At 44.2% G+C, this 16,790-nt stretch overlaps 1 protein-coding gene across 3 annotated transcripts in view; it reads right to left on the minus strand.

The window, feature by feature from the left end:
• Nucleotides 1–16,790, minus strand: part of Slc4a4 (solute carrier family 4 member 4) — a 412,005-nt gene that overhangs the window by 267,130 nt on the left and 128,085 nt on the right. For all 3 annotated transcript variants that reach the window (XM_087908890.1, XM_048425042.3, XM_087908891.1), the window contains one exon: nt 16,489–16,562. In XM_087908890.1, the coding sequence (XP_087765016.1) occupies nt 16,489–16,562 (74 nt within the window). The remainder of the gene's footprint in view (nt 1–16,488; nt 16,563–16,790) is intronic.

Raw genomic sequence — 16,790 nt, forward strand, 5'->3', positions numbered from 1 at the left:
GAAAAGGAGGAACTTGTCAGAGAAGCCTTCCCACCCAAGAGTCTACAAAACAGTGCAATGCTTCAAAAATCAGGGGATCATTACTAATTTACTACAAGGAAATTTTGAGGCTCAAAAAACTTCTCTGCCATCAATTCCATAAAAATTGCTTCAAAGAATAATGGGGACATAAAGAATAAAACTTTCAATTTGTTTTCCTTTTAATTTAAAGTTTTAACTCAGAAAAAAGGTATAAATGTCTAGTATATTAAAATCAAGCATATATTTATTATTCTAGTCAGACCAAAAAAATGAAAATATTGGAGGCTACATGTGACAGTGGTCATTTAGGTGTATCATCATAGGGCATCGTGTCTTCAATCTGGCAGGGACCTCGGCATCGTGTGTTCAAATAAATCCTGTACATGCCTCTCTCTGACAGATGGTGGGAGTTCCCAACACATTCCAAGTGTCTCGGGAATACTTCACAATCCACACTACAGCCAGGACTTCTGGAAAGAAAACACAGCTCTGCTGCCTACCTCTGAATGTCAACATCATCACTGCTAACGAGTCTTGCTTCTTCCCATCTTTACCTATTCTGCCCTAATTATAACCAGGAAGCTCTGTGAAGCAGCCACTCCCTCATCTCCCAATTTCTGAGAGGCCGCTGGGCTAACCGTACACTTCTGATCATTGCTACAATGTTTCCAGTGCAGACAGTCAACCCTTACACTTAGCAACTCCCTAGCCATTCAAGTTAACGTGGCTTTCACAGATACTACTTCCCTAGGATGATTCAGAAGTTGGAAGAATCAAACAATCTCTCAAGCCAGAAATTAAAAATTCACCAGCCAAATTAAAACATCTATGGATGACAGCTAGCAACCTATATCTCCACATGCAGGATGGGACGATTTTCGCTCCTGCCTGGGGAATGTGGTGCAATGCGTATATGCACAGATGCAGCAAACATTCGTCAAAACCTTCTAAGCCTGTTCATTGCTGCCACACGTTTCTCCGGCACTTCATATGATTCTGCAACTAACCTCACATACGGTTGAAGAAACCAACATCTAAGGAGTCGGGGATGCTGACACCAATAAGCAAATGCCCTCTTCAGAAAATCCCACAGGAGAAAATTCCTTAGGCGTCAATGTCAGCATGAGCTGAATGTCAGCTTTGATAGGATTTTTTAAAAATATACCTTCATAGTGTTGAGACTATGACATGCATGGCTGCATGTGCCTATAACCACCCACTAAGGGGTGGCAGGGTCAGTGGAAACAGGATGGGGGTGACTGCTAGTCAGTCAGGCTTGTTAAAAATTGGCAAGCCCCAGGTTCAGGGAGAGGCCCTGTCTCAAGGGAATGAGGTAGAAAGAAATAAAGGTAGACAGCAAACATCCCCCTCTGGCCTCAGTGTACACATTCACTCTCTCTCACACACACACACACTACATACACACACCAATACTCACACACCACATACACACACCACACACACGAACCACATATGTACATGCACCACATACATACACACCAAATATACACACACCACATACACACATCACACACACACGTACCACATATGCACCACATACATACACACCAAATGCATACATACCACATATACACATACACAATATACACACACCACACCACACCACACAATCACACACACTACACACACGACACCACACAGTCACACACACCACATATATACACCACACACACCACATACACACACACCACATACACACCACACACACATACTACATACGTACACGCACCACATACAAACACCACACACACATACCACAATGCACACGCACCACATACACAACACATACACAACACATATACACACAACACATACACACATGCACCACATACATACACACCACACGCACACACACCACACTCACACATACCACACAAGAAAACACCACATACACACATCACACACATACACGCAAACACTGCACACCACACAAACATGCATACAAAAGTAAAACACACATGTATTCTGCAAATCACATAACTTATTAGGTTTCCTTCCTTCCGTTGATGTTAAGAAAGACAGGAACCAACTATCGGGCCATCCTGTGGTGAGTACCCCGCTTCAGAGGATGCATTTGATACACTGTGGCAAGAACAGCGCTCCAGAGCTACATTTGATACAATGTCCTCCCTCTTCCCACTTCTTAACTGTTGTTTTCCTCCCACCCTACTGTTTTGGAAGGCAGTATATCTGGATTTTAACTTGCGCTTTCAGTACTGTGGGCCAGCTAAGGATCGCCATAGGACAGATTAAACCCTCCCCAGAAATGTACCTTTTCCGACCTGGAGTCATTGCTCCAGCCTCCCACACGCATCCCTAATTAAACATGGAGAGATACTCCAGCTGTGGTTCTTATTCTCCAGCGCTGATCTTTCTACAATTAACCAAATTTCTGTTCTCTCCAACTTGAAGCAAAGACTCCACAACCCAAACACTATACTCGCCTTTCAGATCTGATCAGCAACATTCCCAAAATATAAGTTCTTCTCTTACATAACCTGGTTTATGTCAAGATGCCTAGAACAAATCGATGTAAGGAAGCGCAATAGAGATTTACTATTTTTAAATATTTAAATAAAATCATAGGAGAGGAGGCAAGGGTCCTGAATGAGAGCTCAATTACAAACGAAGAAAGACCCTGTGAGGCCTATAAACAAACAGAAAGTCTTGGTTGGCAGAATTTTCTTTAGAGAGTTTAGAATCATGATATCATGTCCAGATACCATGGAGGTGAGTGTTTGGTGTTTTATATAATCAGATGACCAAACTGTACAATCCAAAATATTTCATAAATTAGTACAAATAAATTGTTGGTTTAGCCTACATGAGTCCAGAAGAATGTCCACAGTTAGCTCTGATAAGATGTAACCAAAGAACAATTCTAATGTATTGGGGCATAAATACTATCTCATGAAGAGTTTAGCCTTTTCAGGAGCCATAATATAATTTTGCTGTTACTAGGGAGTAAGTCAGCCCTTTATGTTTGAATGAGAGTCCAGACTTCAAATACATAGGACTTAAGAGAAGAGTGATTCCTATTTTTATAATTTGGATAGGGAAAATGTTTTACACGAAAAAGTAATTCAAATGCTTATTAACAGATAATTATATATTGCATACATAAATTATTTATAGATAATTGAATACTGGTGAGTAATTTATTTTAATATCAATACTACCAATTACACTGAGAATTGAGCATACAAGAAAATACATGGAAAATTAATTGTTTTTGTTTTTCAAGAGAGAGTGGGTCTGGGGATAGATAGTGGGTCTCTCAAAAGATAAAAGCATTTATTGTGCAAACTTGAGAACCAAGGTTTAAAAACCCAAAACCCAGGTAGAAGCCAGATGTGTAAGGAGAACATTTATGGCCCCAGCACTCCTGCAGGAAGATAAGAGACAGAGACAGGAGAATTCCTCCGGATGCTCACAGGCCAGCTAGCTGGCCTAAATAACAGGAACAACAGAGATCCTGTCTCAGACAAAGCAGAAGGCAGCACCACACATGGAGAGAGAGAGAGAGAGAGAGAGAGAGAGAGAGAGAGAGAGAGAGAGAGAGAGGAAGAAAAGGAAAAGGGGGGAGGAGGAAGGGGAAGAAGAAGGAGGAGGAGGAGGAGGAGGAGGAGGAGGAGGAGGAAGAAGAAGAAGAAGAAGAAGAAGAAGAAGAAGAAGAAGAAGAAGAAGAAGAAGAAGAAGAAGAAGAAGAAGAAGAAGAAGAAGAAGAAGAAGATCTTTCCTGCCCTGAACTTTGAACTGCATGGGATTCCCAGGAATCTCAAGATGATCTGAGATCCCCTATTTGATAAGAAATTCTCAACTTGGCATTGCTGTGCTCACTGGGAGCAGAATTTTCAATACCCACTGGTGATGACAGTTTGGGTAGTGATGGTGGTGGTGCTGATGACAGTCTGTGCACAAGAGCTGCTACGAAGAAAATAAAAAGGAAGCAAGCTTATGTTTCTCCATTAGATGTCAATCCCTTAGCTCCAAAAATAAAACAAAAAACAACTGTGCTTTTGCCTCCAAGTATCCATGTTAGCAAACAGTTATAACTAGTCTTTAATACAGGTGAGGACACACACTCACATCTAGTTTCCATAACAACCTCTTACTAACCGTTGATAATAGAGGCAGAAGTGAATTAGTAAATATTCTTACATGCCTTTCTTTCATTTTCAGTAGGCATAAATTGTTTTTAAATATCTATGCTAAAAAGGCAAGAATTCCCTTTTAAAGGTATTTTAGGAGCCTTGCCCTAATGAGCAAACAAAAGTTGAGCTCAGCTCACCCTACAAAAACTGCAGTTGCTGAAGTGCCTCAAGTGGGAACAGTTGGTTTTCCAAAGTAATATTAATGCTGGTCTAGCAAACTCTTTTCTGTCCTTATCCAAATAAAAAGACACGAATCTACACAGAAACCTAGACGTCATTTTCATGAGCAATCTTCAGGGTTGCTGGCTCTACATCTAGCACCCGAAAGTGTGGACAATATTTTCTTCTTCCCTTTCCAAAGTGAAAAATCCATTAATTTTCCCAGTCCCCACCCACCTGGAGCCCTGACAAGCGCATGTGAACTCCCTCTGTTCTGAGGAGCGCTCACTGTGAGCAGGGCAGAAGAGGCTGCTTTAACCTAGTCTTAACGTGTCCTTTCCTGGGTCTTTAAAACCACTGAACAGAATGCAGTGGGTCAACAGAGGCAACACCTTCCAGAACTCTGTCCTCCCTCACCCTGGCCAGAAGCAAGTGCCTGGCAGCCTTCACCCTGCCCTGGGCACAGCTTCCCCGGTGTTCTCACAAGTGAGTGCCAACCCTCAGGAACCAGATCTGCCAGGCCTTTGACTTGACTGAGGGGAGTTGAATAGACTCAAAAGATCTGGGAAGGCTGGCGCTGGCTAGTCAGAACCCCTCCATTCGTCCTGACAGCCAACAACCCCTGAATTCTAATGTGCACCATATACGTGGTTAGACAAAACTTACCTGCAAGCCAAGCACAGAGAGCTAGCAGCTTTTGTTTCTCTTGTGGTCACCACGTACACAGCTGAATGGGGAGCAGAGTTGGAAGGCACAAAACAATAGCTAATCCAACAGTCATTGATAATTGGATTTGTGACTGCAGCCAGAGAGGCAGCCAGAGAGACACATAAACGCACACATTCATATCCTCATTCAAATACACTGTCCGTCCCTGACACTGTTATGGGTTCTCTGCTGGCAGAGGCTTAACCTCGGCTGAGCAATACGAAGACTAGTCTTTGGTAGCTATAGACAGATAATCCACCATAGAGTCAACAGACTCCTACCTGATCACAAACTAAATATCTCACATTGTTTCACACGATTCCCTTTCCCAGCATTCTCTGTGCAGGTAAAGGAGATGCAATAAATGCCACAGGACTACAGCAATCAACAAGTAGAGAAGATGCCACAAGAGGCATGTTAGCCTAATGAAGATCAACCCCCAAATCTTTATAATTATGCTTTTCCACCCAGAAAAGAAAGCTACTATCTACATGAGCATCTAAGCCACAGGCATACTTTGGGATCCAGGGACCACAAACATTACTTTGTCTTCAGTTCCAGTGAGTCCACTAAAGTCAAAGAGGCAGCTAATGATGTACAGAGACAGGCGCTACTCTTGGTTCCCCAGGTTCCAGAAACATCCCTTTCCTGTTTCCCAAGACTGTCATTGTCCATCATCACTCCTCCCATCCAACACTACTTATAAAACACACCTTCTCTAAAGAGATGATGAGCGCATTCAAATGAGCAATTACCTAAGGAAAACAGGCTCAGTGTGTCTCTGGAAAGGTTTCTGTCTCACAGTTACAGAATGGCAAATTTATATCCACTGCCCCAGAATACTATAGTGTTCTGAATGGGATGGATGTGTGTCGTACTATCATCAAGGGTCATTCACAGGATGAGGCCACCCAGATTGATAAAGTCCTTCTCTCTCGTCCATCGAAGAACCTTTCCAACACATTCATTCTCCCTTCGGTCCCCACGGCTCCTTCAGGATGCCCCATCTCGTTCTCATTCAGCTCCATCTACACTCCCCTCCGCTCTCGAAGGAGCAAGCACAGCACAGCCTCCGGAGGAGCACCGCCCAGGGAAGGAACGGCCCTGGGTATTCCAGTGCCTGGAGCAAAGCCCTTCCACATCTTCCTGGCTCATGTAGCCATCCGTAAGGTGAGAACATTAAGTTGGATCTTTTGTAGGACCCCTTCTAGTTCTGCAAATTCTATAAAATTCCAGACATTTTAAAGAGTCCAGTACAGCTGAGCACACAGAAGGGAAGCACACAGCTTTCCGCCCTCAGGCAGTGGTTCTCAACCTTCCTAAGGCTGTGACCCTTTAATACAGTTCCTTATAGTGTGCTCACACACAGAGATAACCATAAAATTACTTTTGTTACTAATTCATAACTGCAATTTTGATACTGTTATGAATCATATACAGAGATCTGACATGAAAACCCCAAATGACCATGACCCACAGGTTGAGAAACACCACCTTAGGGTCTCTTCCCAACTTTTCATGGTGAGATTCCATCTCCTCAGGAACCACATGGCTAAGAAAGGCTACCAATCTCACCTCCTTTTTACCACATTCAGGGCTTCCCACTCAACCTCATCATACCTGGCTTCCAACAACTTTGAAATCATTGACCCCGGCTCCCAGGCTCCTCCCTTCATCACATCCCTCTTGGCTTTCCACTTCCTTCTATCTCTACTCCTTTGTCTCCTAGTGTCAGTGCTCAGCACCCCCACCAGTCCTCTTCTTGAAGCATCCTGACACTGAGGGAGTGTCATCATTCCCATGGCCTACGACAGTCATGTGACAAGGACTTCTGGGTTTCTCTCGGCATCTCTGCTCTTTCTTCTTAGTTCCAGCTTACACAGCCAACTACTTACGTCATCGTTCTGCATAGGTACCTCACAGTCACTAAGCAGATTCAAACGGTTGGTTCCTATCATAGACACCACCTTACCACGGCCTTAATTATCTGTGGAAAGAGCAAATGATTTCCCAAGGCGCGCATAGCAGAACTCCAGTGTAGCAGGCAGGCACACATCCATCTACTCAGCCACCTATCTGTAAATCCTGGGGATTTCAGTCACACCTCTCTAACTCTTTCGACCCCAGGTTTCGACCCCACGAAACTCATCTCTCAGTTGGATCAGGTGCTCCATTTTTATCACCTCCCTCCTGGGGAGTTCTTCTCATCCAGCAGCCAGAAAGAACCTTTCTTGCAAAATGTCACTTGTCACTTTCTTGCTTAAAACCCTTTACGCATGCTTCCAACATGTTTAACAAAATTCTAAATCTTCGGCATAATGAAAGGTCACAGAAACAGACTGGCTTGGTGGGTCACACCTACAATCCTAGCCACTCGAGAGGCTGAGGTAGGAAGACTACTATGAGTTTGAGGCTAACCTATGCTACATGAGGAATTCCAGTCCAACCTTGGCTACTATGTAAGAGTTGGGGAAATGGCTGAGTGGTAGAAACGCACGCCATGTAAACATGAGGACCTGCGCTCAAATCCACGGCACTCATGGATTTGAGTCAGGCAAGGTAATAGGCATCTATATCCCAACACTGGGGCAGGAGGGACAGAGACAAACGGACCCTAAGAACTCAAACAGACCCACGCCAGCCAGACCAGCCAAATCGGTGAACTCCATATTGAGAGAACTTGTCTCAAACAAACAGGGTAGAGAGCAGCAGAGGAAGACAACTGACCTCACACTCTATCCTCCACACACATGCACACACGTGTGTAGGCATGCATATTTGTACACATATATATATGAATGTGCCCATACCTATGTATCATACAATAAAATAAATGTCACAAATTATCTGGGTCTCCCTTACTTCAGGCCACTGAAGTGTGTGAGTGGGCCCGTGATTTGGAACACTAACTTACTTTCTGTTTCTCTTCTTCCATCCCAAGTCTACAGACATGGCTGCCCCAGATCCCCCTCTTATCCCTCCCCTATCCAATTCCTTCCCATCCCTTAGGTCTTAGCATTGCTCCATGAGATATATTCCCTGTCATCTTACATAAACTCATATATGATACAATCTCTAAATTTATTTGTGCTCTTAAGTAATGCCTATTTCACTTAGCTGAACAGAAACTATGACCTAGTAGGAATATGTTTTTCCGTCCAAGGGTACTGCAATTATACAGACAGTTTCTCTTGTCATTTTACTAGGCTGAAATGGTGGAAGCATTATCCTTCAGTTCCAACTAAGTAAGGATAGTTCATACGGGTCTTAGTCTACTACCTCACTGAATATTAGATATCAGTATTTCAATTTCAGTCTGATGTGTTCTGCAGTCATAGCAACCACTGGTGAGATTGCGACGAACAGGAAGATAAATTTCACACCAGGATTACATCTGCGGGAGGTAATACCTTCAAATTATAAGGTTCATCCTTAAGATTTCAGATGTCACTGCTTAGACTGTTGGCAAACCTAGGGGACGGGGTTATAAATGGCATTTCTTTGCACGCACACAGAAAGTAGTCTGCAGAAGACTGGGATGAAAGGCCACGGCAGAATGCTTGCCAAATATGGGTGAGCCACTGAGCACCACAAAAACAGATAAACAACGGGGAAACAAATCAACAGAAATTGCAAATTAGGTAATTCACAGTGGCTTACTACAAATAGAAAAGTATTTTGGGAGTATTAACCAAGATTCCGTGAGGCACTGCTGGTAGAACATGGAAATCAGCCGCTTGCTGCACTGATGATTCGCCTCATGTCACCCAAAAAGACAGTGCACAGCCAGGAATAGAAACGGGTCCAGAGACTCCTGGTGCATCACCATGTCCTCCGGGCCACAGCACAGACTGAGGTAAAGCCAGTAAGAAGCTGAACAATCAGATGCTGATCGAATTTGTCAAGCACGTGGAGCCACTGGATTCAATTAAAGCCTTCACTGGACATCAGAGACACTTCCCTGATTTTGTAGCACAAATAGAATTTCTCGCCGCAGCTTTAATAGTCAGCCGAGGACTTGGGTGATGACTTAAGCAACCTATAAATACATCATTCCGATCCTCTGCATTGGCTAATATCACTAAAATTTAACCCTCATTTCTATTTCCAGAGGTTTCTGCCTGGTAGAAGTTATTGAACATTCAACCTTGAAAATATTCAGTAAAATAATATCTCGCAGAGTTCTTTCAAAGTCAACGGAGTCTAAAGGTGAACCCATTGCACACCTCAGGACAGCTGTCTTCCCATTCCAACCCTGTGAAAGGTAAAAGCAATTACCAGACTTAAAAGCCTTCTCGCTATTCAGAGAAGGGAATTATTTAAGTCACCTATACCGCTGATTCAATGGGTGTCACTCACCACCCTCACGACCATTACCTTTCATCCCACCTGGCAATCAGTAGTGCCGGGATGCAGTGCACAGAACCTCCCGTGAACCCGCGTGTCAACAGGCTCCTGCCTCAGTCCTTTGGGAATCAGCCAAAGAGTAAAGTAAAATCGAAACAAAGACTTAGCAGAGAGCTTACCACCACAACAAAAGGACCTCAACTGATCTTCATTCCAGACTTGCTCTGCTCACACCCAGCGGGCAGAGCTTTCTATCCCCCCAAATCTAACATTTTTGCAATGATTAGCTCAGGCTGGATACATAATACCTCTAGACTATCGCATAATCTCATTTAATGGCACCTAAATTACGTAACGGCCCATAGAATACAAAGCTACGGCAGGAGGGAAGATTTGTGAGTGTTCATATACTATATTCACATGTCCCACTCATGCATCCTCCTCACTGCCAGAACGCGATGCATTAAACACTAGAACACTTCTATTTTTCCAATGGAAACACTGCAGGCTTTAACTGGCAAAGGGCAAGCAGTTTGCCCTGAGTTCATATACAGTTTAATATGATTCTTCTTAGAAACCGAGACAGTTTCATCCACTAAGGGCAAGGTACATCAGCAGTGTAACTGTGAACACTAGGCCTTATAGCCAGAGATTAAAGGGAAAGAGAATGAGTCCAAAGAGAAACGGATAAGAGTCCTTGGAAAATTTAACATGGCCATTGAGTCTTCACCTCTGCAGTAGAGAAAGCAGGAGGGAAGCATGGCCAAGAGCTCAAAGGCTGGGTCTTGGGAGGAATGAGCTGAGAAAGCAAAACAAGTTTTCAGCCAATGAAAATTTTCAGAATGATGTCTACGGCCATACCATCCAGACCACCTTCAATCTTGTCTAGAAGCGTGTGTGTGTGTGTGTGTGTGTGTGTGTGGAGTGTGTGCGAGTGTGTGTGTGTGGAGTGTGTGTGGATTGTGTGTAGAGTGTGTGTAGAGTGTGTGTGTGTGGAGTGTGTTTGTGTAGAGTGTGTGTAGAGTGTGTGTGTATGTGTGTGTGTGGAGTGTGTTTGTGTGAAGTGTATGTGTGTGTGTGTGTGTGTGGAGTGTGTGTGGAGTGTGTGTATGGAGTGTGTTTGTGTGGAGTGTGTGAAGTGTGTTTGTGTGGAATGTGTGTGGAGTGTGTGTGTGTGTGTGTGTGTGTAGAGTGTGTTTGTGTGGAGTGTGTTTATATGGAGTGTGTGTGTGTGTGTGTGTGTGTTTGTAGTGTGTGTGTGCATATTTATGTGAGAACACAAGAACTCATAGACCACAGCACATGTTTGGGTCAGATGACAACCCCAGGTGTCAGTTCTTGGGTCTCTTTACGTAAGCCAGGCTAGCAGGCCTGTGGGACTCGAGGTGCTCCTTCCTCCACCTCCCAACTCACTGTAGGGACACTGATATTACAAGCACTCATCACCCCCAGTCCAGGGTTCTGGGGATTCAGACTCAGTTTCTCACACTTGGGCAGAAAGTTCTCTACCCTCTGCCTCTCCTATTCCTCTTTGATCCAGGTATATCAGTGACAGTGGTTTTTGATAATTACCACAAGTTATATTACAAGTGGTGTGCTTCACTGTTTCCATTTTATGGAGAAGAAACATTCTACATTCTAATTGGTTTCTTTCACTGACACAATGATTCGGCAATGGATTCAGTTTGGGAATTTTACTCTTCAATTGACACCTAACCACTCTATTGTAATAGCACCTGAATCAAACAAACAGGAGATACTCCAAAAGTCAATATGAAACATCTCACTAATGTGACCAGATGAAAAGCTTCAACTAAGACAAAATTGTCCCCAGAGTGCCATTTCAGAATGGCTGAATCCTTGCAAAACATGAAGTAGCAAGTCCAATTTGTTAAGGCTTATTGCCATAAAAGAATGTCAACACTTAGGGCAGGAAATGGCTTCAAGGGGGTTTTAGTCCGCAACATATTACCAGAGAACTCTCAACAGAGGAAAACTCTGGGCAGGTAGGATGGCTTTTTCAAAATCCCATGAAACCACATCAGATGTCCTCGCTGAGGGTGGAGGAGGGCATCCACAGAGAAAGATTTCCTCGCCAACAGCAAGAGGTGTCAGACAGCCATGGAGACAAGAGCTGTAGGCATTAGGATCTCTGGGGAGTGGTTAGCTGAGACCAAAGGAGAAAGAGAGGGGGACTTGGAAAGCTCTGAGGAGGCTCATCCTGCTGAGAGAGGGCAGGCCAAACTGCTCCTCAAGTAGCAACCCTTAAAGCTTTGCTGGGTCTCCTGAAGGGTTTCCAACATGAGGAATGCATTGTTTCTGCTAAGAAGGTCTTTCCTTCTGTAGTCTTTCCCCAAGTGCTTCCTCTGCACACACTGTTTCTGAGCAATCCCAGTGAGCAGCAGAGAAGAGGTCAGCACAATGCAAGCGGATACTTGGGTCCCTAGCTCAGAATAGTCCCGCCCGGACCTGGTCCCTCCCTTCCATCGAATAGGTTTTCATTCACTCAGTCTCTGCAAGGACAGGGTCGCACTCTGTAAGTATTAGCAGCTGTTTACCAGGCCCCACTTTTTTCTTTAGAACACCACCTTCCTCCCATAGGCAGGAACAGAGCCGCACTACATCCTCTAGGGGAAGCTGGCTTAGGTCATTATGATTTCATGTCTGTAAAACGTTGAGGGCCTGACCTCCAAAAAGACAAAAAGCCACCATTTCAGTATTTTAGTCTTTCTAGTCTCAAAACATAGAACAGAACAAGAGGAGGGGTTTAGACAGAGAAGTTTTAATGGTTACTTTTTCTTATCACTCCAAATATATAAGCATTGTAAACATGGGAAAGATTGAAGAGGATTCCGAGGATAAGACAGAGACTGTATCTTAACGCTTGACTTTAACACTAAGAACAAAATACTGACTAAAAATATAAGCAGAGATTTGAGGATGATAGAATTTTGCGTGTGCTTTATTTAGTTCATATTCTATTGCAGAGTTCCTTTGTTCTAACAAACATTTGGTGAGTGTGCACTCAGCCCCAACTACTGCCCTACACCTCCTGAATTTATTTCTCTGAAAAGCCCTCATGATAAATTCCAGAATTTGCCAACAATACTCTGTCTCTTGAACAATACTCTCTTTCTTAATGAGCATGGGGAGGGGCCTTCTAGGATTATCACCACCCTCAACAGGTAGGAGCGCACTCCCTGTGGGGCTCAGCTTTGAAGCGGAAGGGAAACGCCACAATACAGCCTTAACAACTTTGAGAGAGCACTGACCGAGCTCCAGAAATGTCGGCATTTCAGACTGCATTGTCCTGCTGTTCTCTATGTTTCCTGAGTTGTTAGTTGGACTCAAATTTAAGGAGAGGCCCCTCCTCGTGAAGTCAGAGCTGCCAAGGCCGCTGGGGAGTTACCTAGCCAAGCAGAGCCAAAGCCTTATCTCAAAGGATAAGGTGGAGTTTGCTCTTTTCCCCCGGTTGCGAAATATGAGAATATTAAGTAATCTGTTTATATCACACAGATCCAAAATCCAAGCTGACTTTATTTTTTGAAACAGGGTCTTTGGGTTAACCTTGAACACCTGATCCTCCTGCCTCAGTTTCTGGGATCACAGATACACACCACTACGCCCATCTCCAACCTGTCTTTTTTTTTTATAATCCATACAGTTTCCTCTAGAACAAAAAAGCCACCTCAAACTTGGAATAACTGACAAAATCTGGCAATTTCTCCTGTCGATGTTTGAAATCAAACCCAAGTAGTCGTTTCCCATGGTCTAGGTTGTTCTGACAACATCAGTTTATTATCTACTGACTATTTCTACACAGAAGTGCCCAAGGACAAACTTAGGCTTTTGGGTTCAGAGCAGATATCTGTGTCCGAATCACAGAACTCTTTCTACAAGTTGACACACTTGGCACTCAATATGAACTACAAATCGTACATGGTATAAGGCAGCCAGTGAAGGAACAGATCAAAAAGCTTCCATTTGCCAGGCGGTGGTGGCGCACGCCTTTAATCCCAGCACTCGGGAGGCAGAGGCAGGCGGATCTCTGTGAGTTCGAGGCCAGCCTGGTCTACAGGAGCTAGTTCCAGGACAGGCACCAAAAACTACAGAGAAACCCTGTCTCAAAAATCAAAAAAAAAAAAAAAGAAAAGAAAAGAAAAAGCTTCCATTTATTTTCAAGACTAAAACTGGCACTGGGTTTCCTTCTCAGAAGGCTAGGTCTAAGCCTAGGGACATGAGGGACATTTGATGGAAACATGGTTTAAATCTTTAAATATACATGGTAATGATAAGTTCATTACTTAAACAAAAGATGATTCCTCTCCTGACTCACTCTGCTCCTGGTGAGTTCTGCAGCTGACAGCTCTCTATGAAGATTTTAGGAGGAGGATTAAGTGGTATGCCGCCAACTGAGTGTAAAGTTGAGCAAGGTGAACTGGGGGCATGGTCTGAAGCCCAGGTCACCACTAGAAGAAACTAGAAGAGAACCTGGAATAATTCTGGCCTCTGTGAACTGAATCAGGAGGATTCTAAGAACCACTTTTACTGTACGAGCATGGCAAAGCAACTATAGCTACTGGACCTCGGTTATTAAAACTTACAAAAAAATTACTAAGGAGCAAAGTTTTAAACTTACTTTTGCAAGGTGTGTTGTAATATACCTTAGTCATGCTCATCTATGAAGGGAAACAAACAGCTCTGGGGTCAAAGGAAACATGACTGATAATTTGCAGGAAGGAGCTCCAGCTACTCGCCCTTTGGACTCTCCATCCTTAAGCCCCAGCAGTAACTTCTGCTTAAGTGTGCCAAAGACTCAGCTATTCAGGAAGTAACATGGTGTTCCCTATCAGTAAAGCCTTACCCTATGAAATTACAACTATGGGATATACTCCCAACCTTGAGAAATATATCCCCATACCATGACAACCGCCATCCCTTTCCTTACTCGTTCACAGGACCCCCAGATGTACCATGGAACCTCTGCCCACTGCACTGTCTCTGTCCTCTCACCCAGAGCTGGAACTACATTTGCATCCCTCCCCCCAGTCCTACTTGATGGAGCCTGCTGAGAGAGGACAGGGCCAGGTCGAAGGGTACTGCAAGAGAAAGAACCAGTTCCTAAACTCCCAACCCTTCTACTGTGAGGGGGCCACACCAAGTCCATCACAAAAGGCCTAGGATCCGACAACAGACAACATAGCATGCCTTGAACTAAGAGGGTTCCAATCACACACCAGCCAACAACACGGAAGAGTGACTGCCGTGCGTCAGTCCTATGAGAACAGAAGGTGCAAGCCCCGCTGACATAAAACCAGCACACTTCTTGCCCTGAACCAGGCACCTCTGTGACCTTTGGTTGCCTTTTCTGCTTCTCTCCCAAAGAAAGCTGGCTACAGAATTATGTGTTGTTGATATTATGATTTATACTGTGATCAATAGATTAATTTTCTGCTTGAAAATCCAGGGAATAATTCAGGAAATACACTTCTCAGGCAAAGCTTTAAGAACCCGAGTGCAGCCATCTACCGCAGTACTGTTGGTCCAAAGCACCTTCAGGACGGGAGATTTACATCTCCTGAGAACTCAGCCAGGACCTCGTTCCCAAAGGAGAATGTGTGCACACCGCACATTCCCATTCCCAAGGCTTTTCCACTTTAACTGTTCTAAAACAACAGCATGTTCATCAAACGACATTATTTCTTAGGCTCTAACTGAATGACTTTATCTCCTCTTTAACAGTCGGGGATAACGGCAGTGACTGCAATGAAGTTTCAGCAAAAAAGAAAAGTTCGACTCCTTTGCCCTCTCCAACTTGATGTTTTCCCGTGGTCACATTGTAAAAATGCAAGGAACCCATAAAACAATATGAAAGAAAATACTGTAGTTTCCGTTTTCCTAAGAAACTTAGGCACCAAATTCTTGTTAGTCGGTCTCAAGAGCTTAAGAATGGGAAGCCGGGGGTGGGGCAGAGGGGGCACAAGTCATCCAGAGGGCAGAAGAAAGTCACTAAAGAAACCACACAGCGACCACCATCCTGGGGCTGGCTCCCGGCAGCACAGGAGCCTGAACCCCCTCAACCTGGGGCTCCAGCTGCTTGAAGCATTGCTCCAGAACACACACAATCCACCTTCTTCTTCTCAGCCTCACCGTCCTCTCCGCCAAGGCTTTGGGAGGCACGAGCTACCCACAGGGACTCGTCTCCACAGTCTCCAAACAGCCTCCAAAACAGCCTCTCGAGTGACATTCATGGAAGAAACTGATCACAGCGTTCATCTGCGAGTTTCCTATGATGCTATCTGTAACTCTGACTGCCATAGGAAATCTCATACTAAACTCCAGTAGTAGGCTATACAGCCTTCACACTGTGGCTTCAACACATATGAATGAAGGCTGCCTTCTCACCACCAATCAAGTGGTACTCCCCTGACGTTATTGATAAGTGACCGGGGGGGGGGGGGGGGCTGAAGGAAGCACATGCTGAGGTATGTTGGCAGCAGATAACATTGAACTCTCCTTCGGTTTTAAGACTGGAAACATTAATGAAAGAGGTTCCAAGGGGGTTTTTTAAATCGAAAACGCTTGCCTGGGTTTTCTGAACGAAGGCTCGCCCCTGACAACTGTTCTCACCACCCTCGACTTAGACCTGTTTTCCCTACAACAATGATTATCGCTCTTCCTTTGGCAACATCTGTTTCTCTCCCCTGTAAGCTACCAGAAAAGGAACAGTAGAAGGTGCTAACAAATACATTCTTATAGATCTGGCAGCTCCCTGGAATTATCTACTAAAACATTCATTTCTAGTGGAGCGGCAAAGCTAACACAAGCACCTACTTTAAAATAACACCTTTTAAAAAAAATGTCACGGGTAAAGCTCTGCTGATTTCAATTCTGAGGGTCCGATGAAGTTCTTAGAATTACTTCCTGTGCTGAAGGAAAATGCAGAGATCAAAGAAACTCCACCAACAAGATCTGGTGTTTAACTTTTCAAAATATAACATGCATAAGATATACGAATGCCATTATCTACAGAGTACATGGATATAAACACACACTTTCCCAGACCCAAAGGGCTCACCTTCTACTTCTTCTTCATCACACACATGTTTAAGGAACGAAGCCCCTCTGTCCAGGACAGCTTCATCCTCCATCCTATAGTAATAGAAAAGAAAAAAAGAATGCTCAGACTTCTCCTGAAGTGAGCCACTTGAAGCAGCCCAGCTTCTGGGCAGGTTAACCTGCAAGCTGCTGTTCATGTTTGCAGAGCAGAGTCCCTCTTCCTTTAGTGGCTGTCACTCCTTCACGCGGCTCTTCTCATCTGGTGCTGGAGAATGTGCTGGCCCCACATAGCTTCAGGTCTAACCTTGAGAGGGCAGCCAC

The sequence above is a fragment of the Myodes glareolus genome, chromosome 8, assembly GCF_982192425.1.
Source record: "Myodes glareolus chromosome 8, mMyoGla1.1, whole genome shotgun sequence".
In the NCBI taxonomy this organism is placed as follows: domain Eukaryota; kingdom Metazoa; phylum Chordata; class Mammalia; order Rodentia; family Cricetidae; genus Myodes; species Myodes glareolus.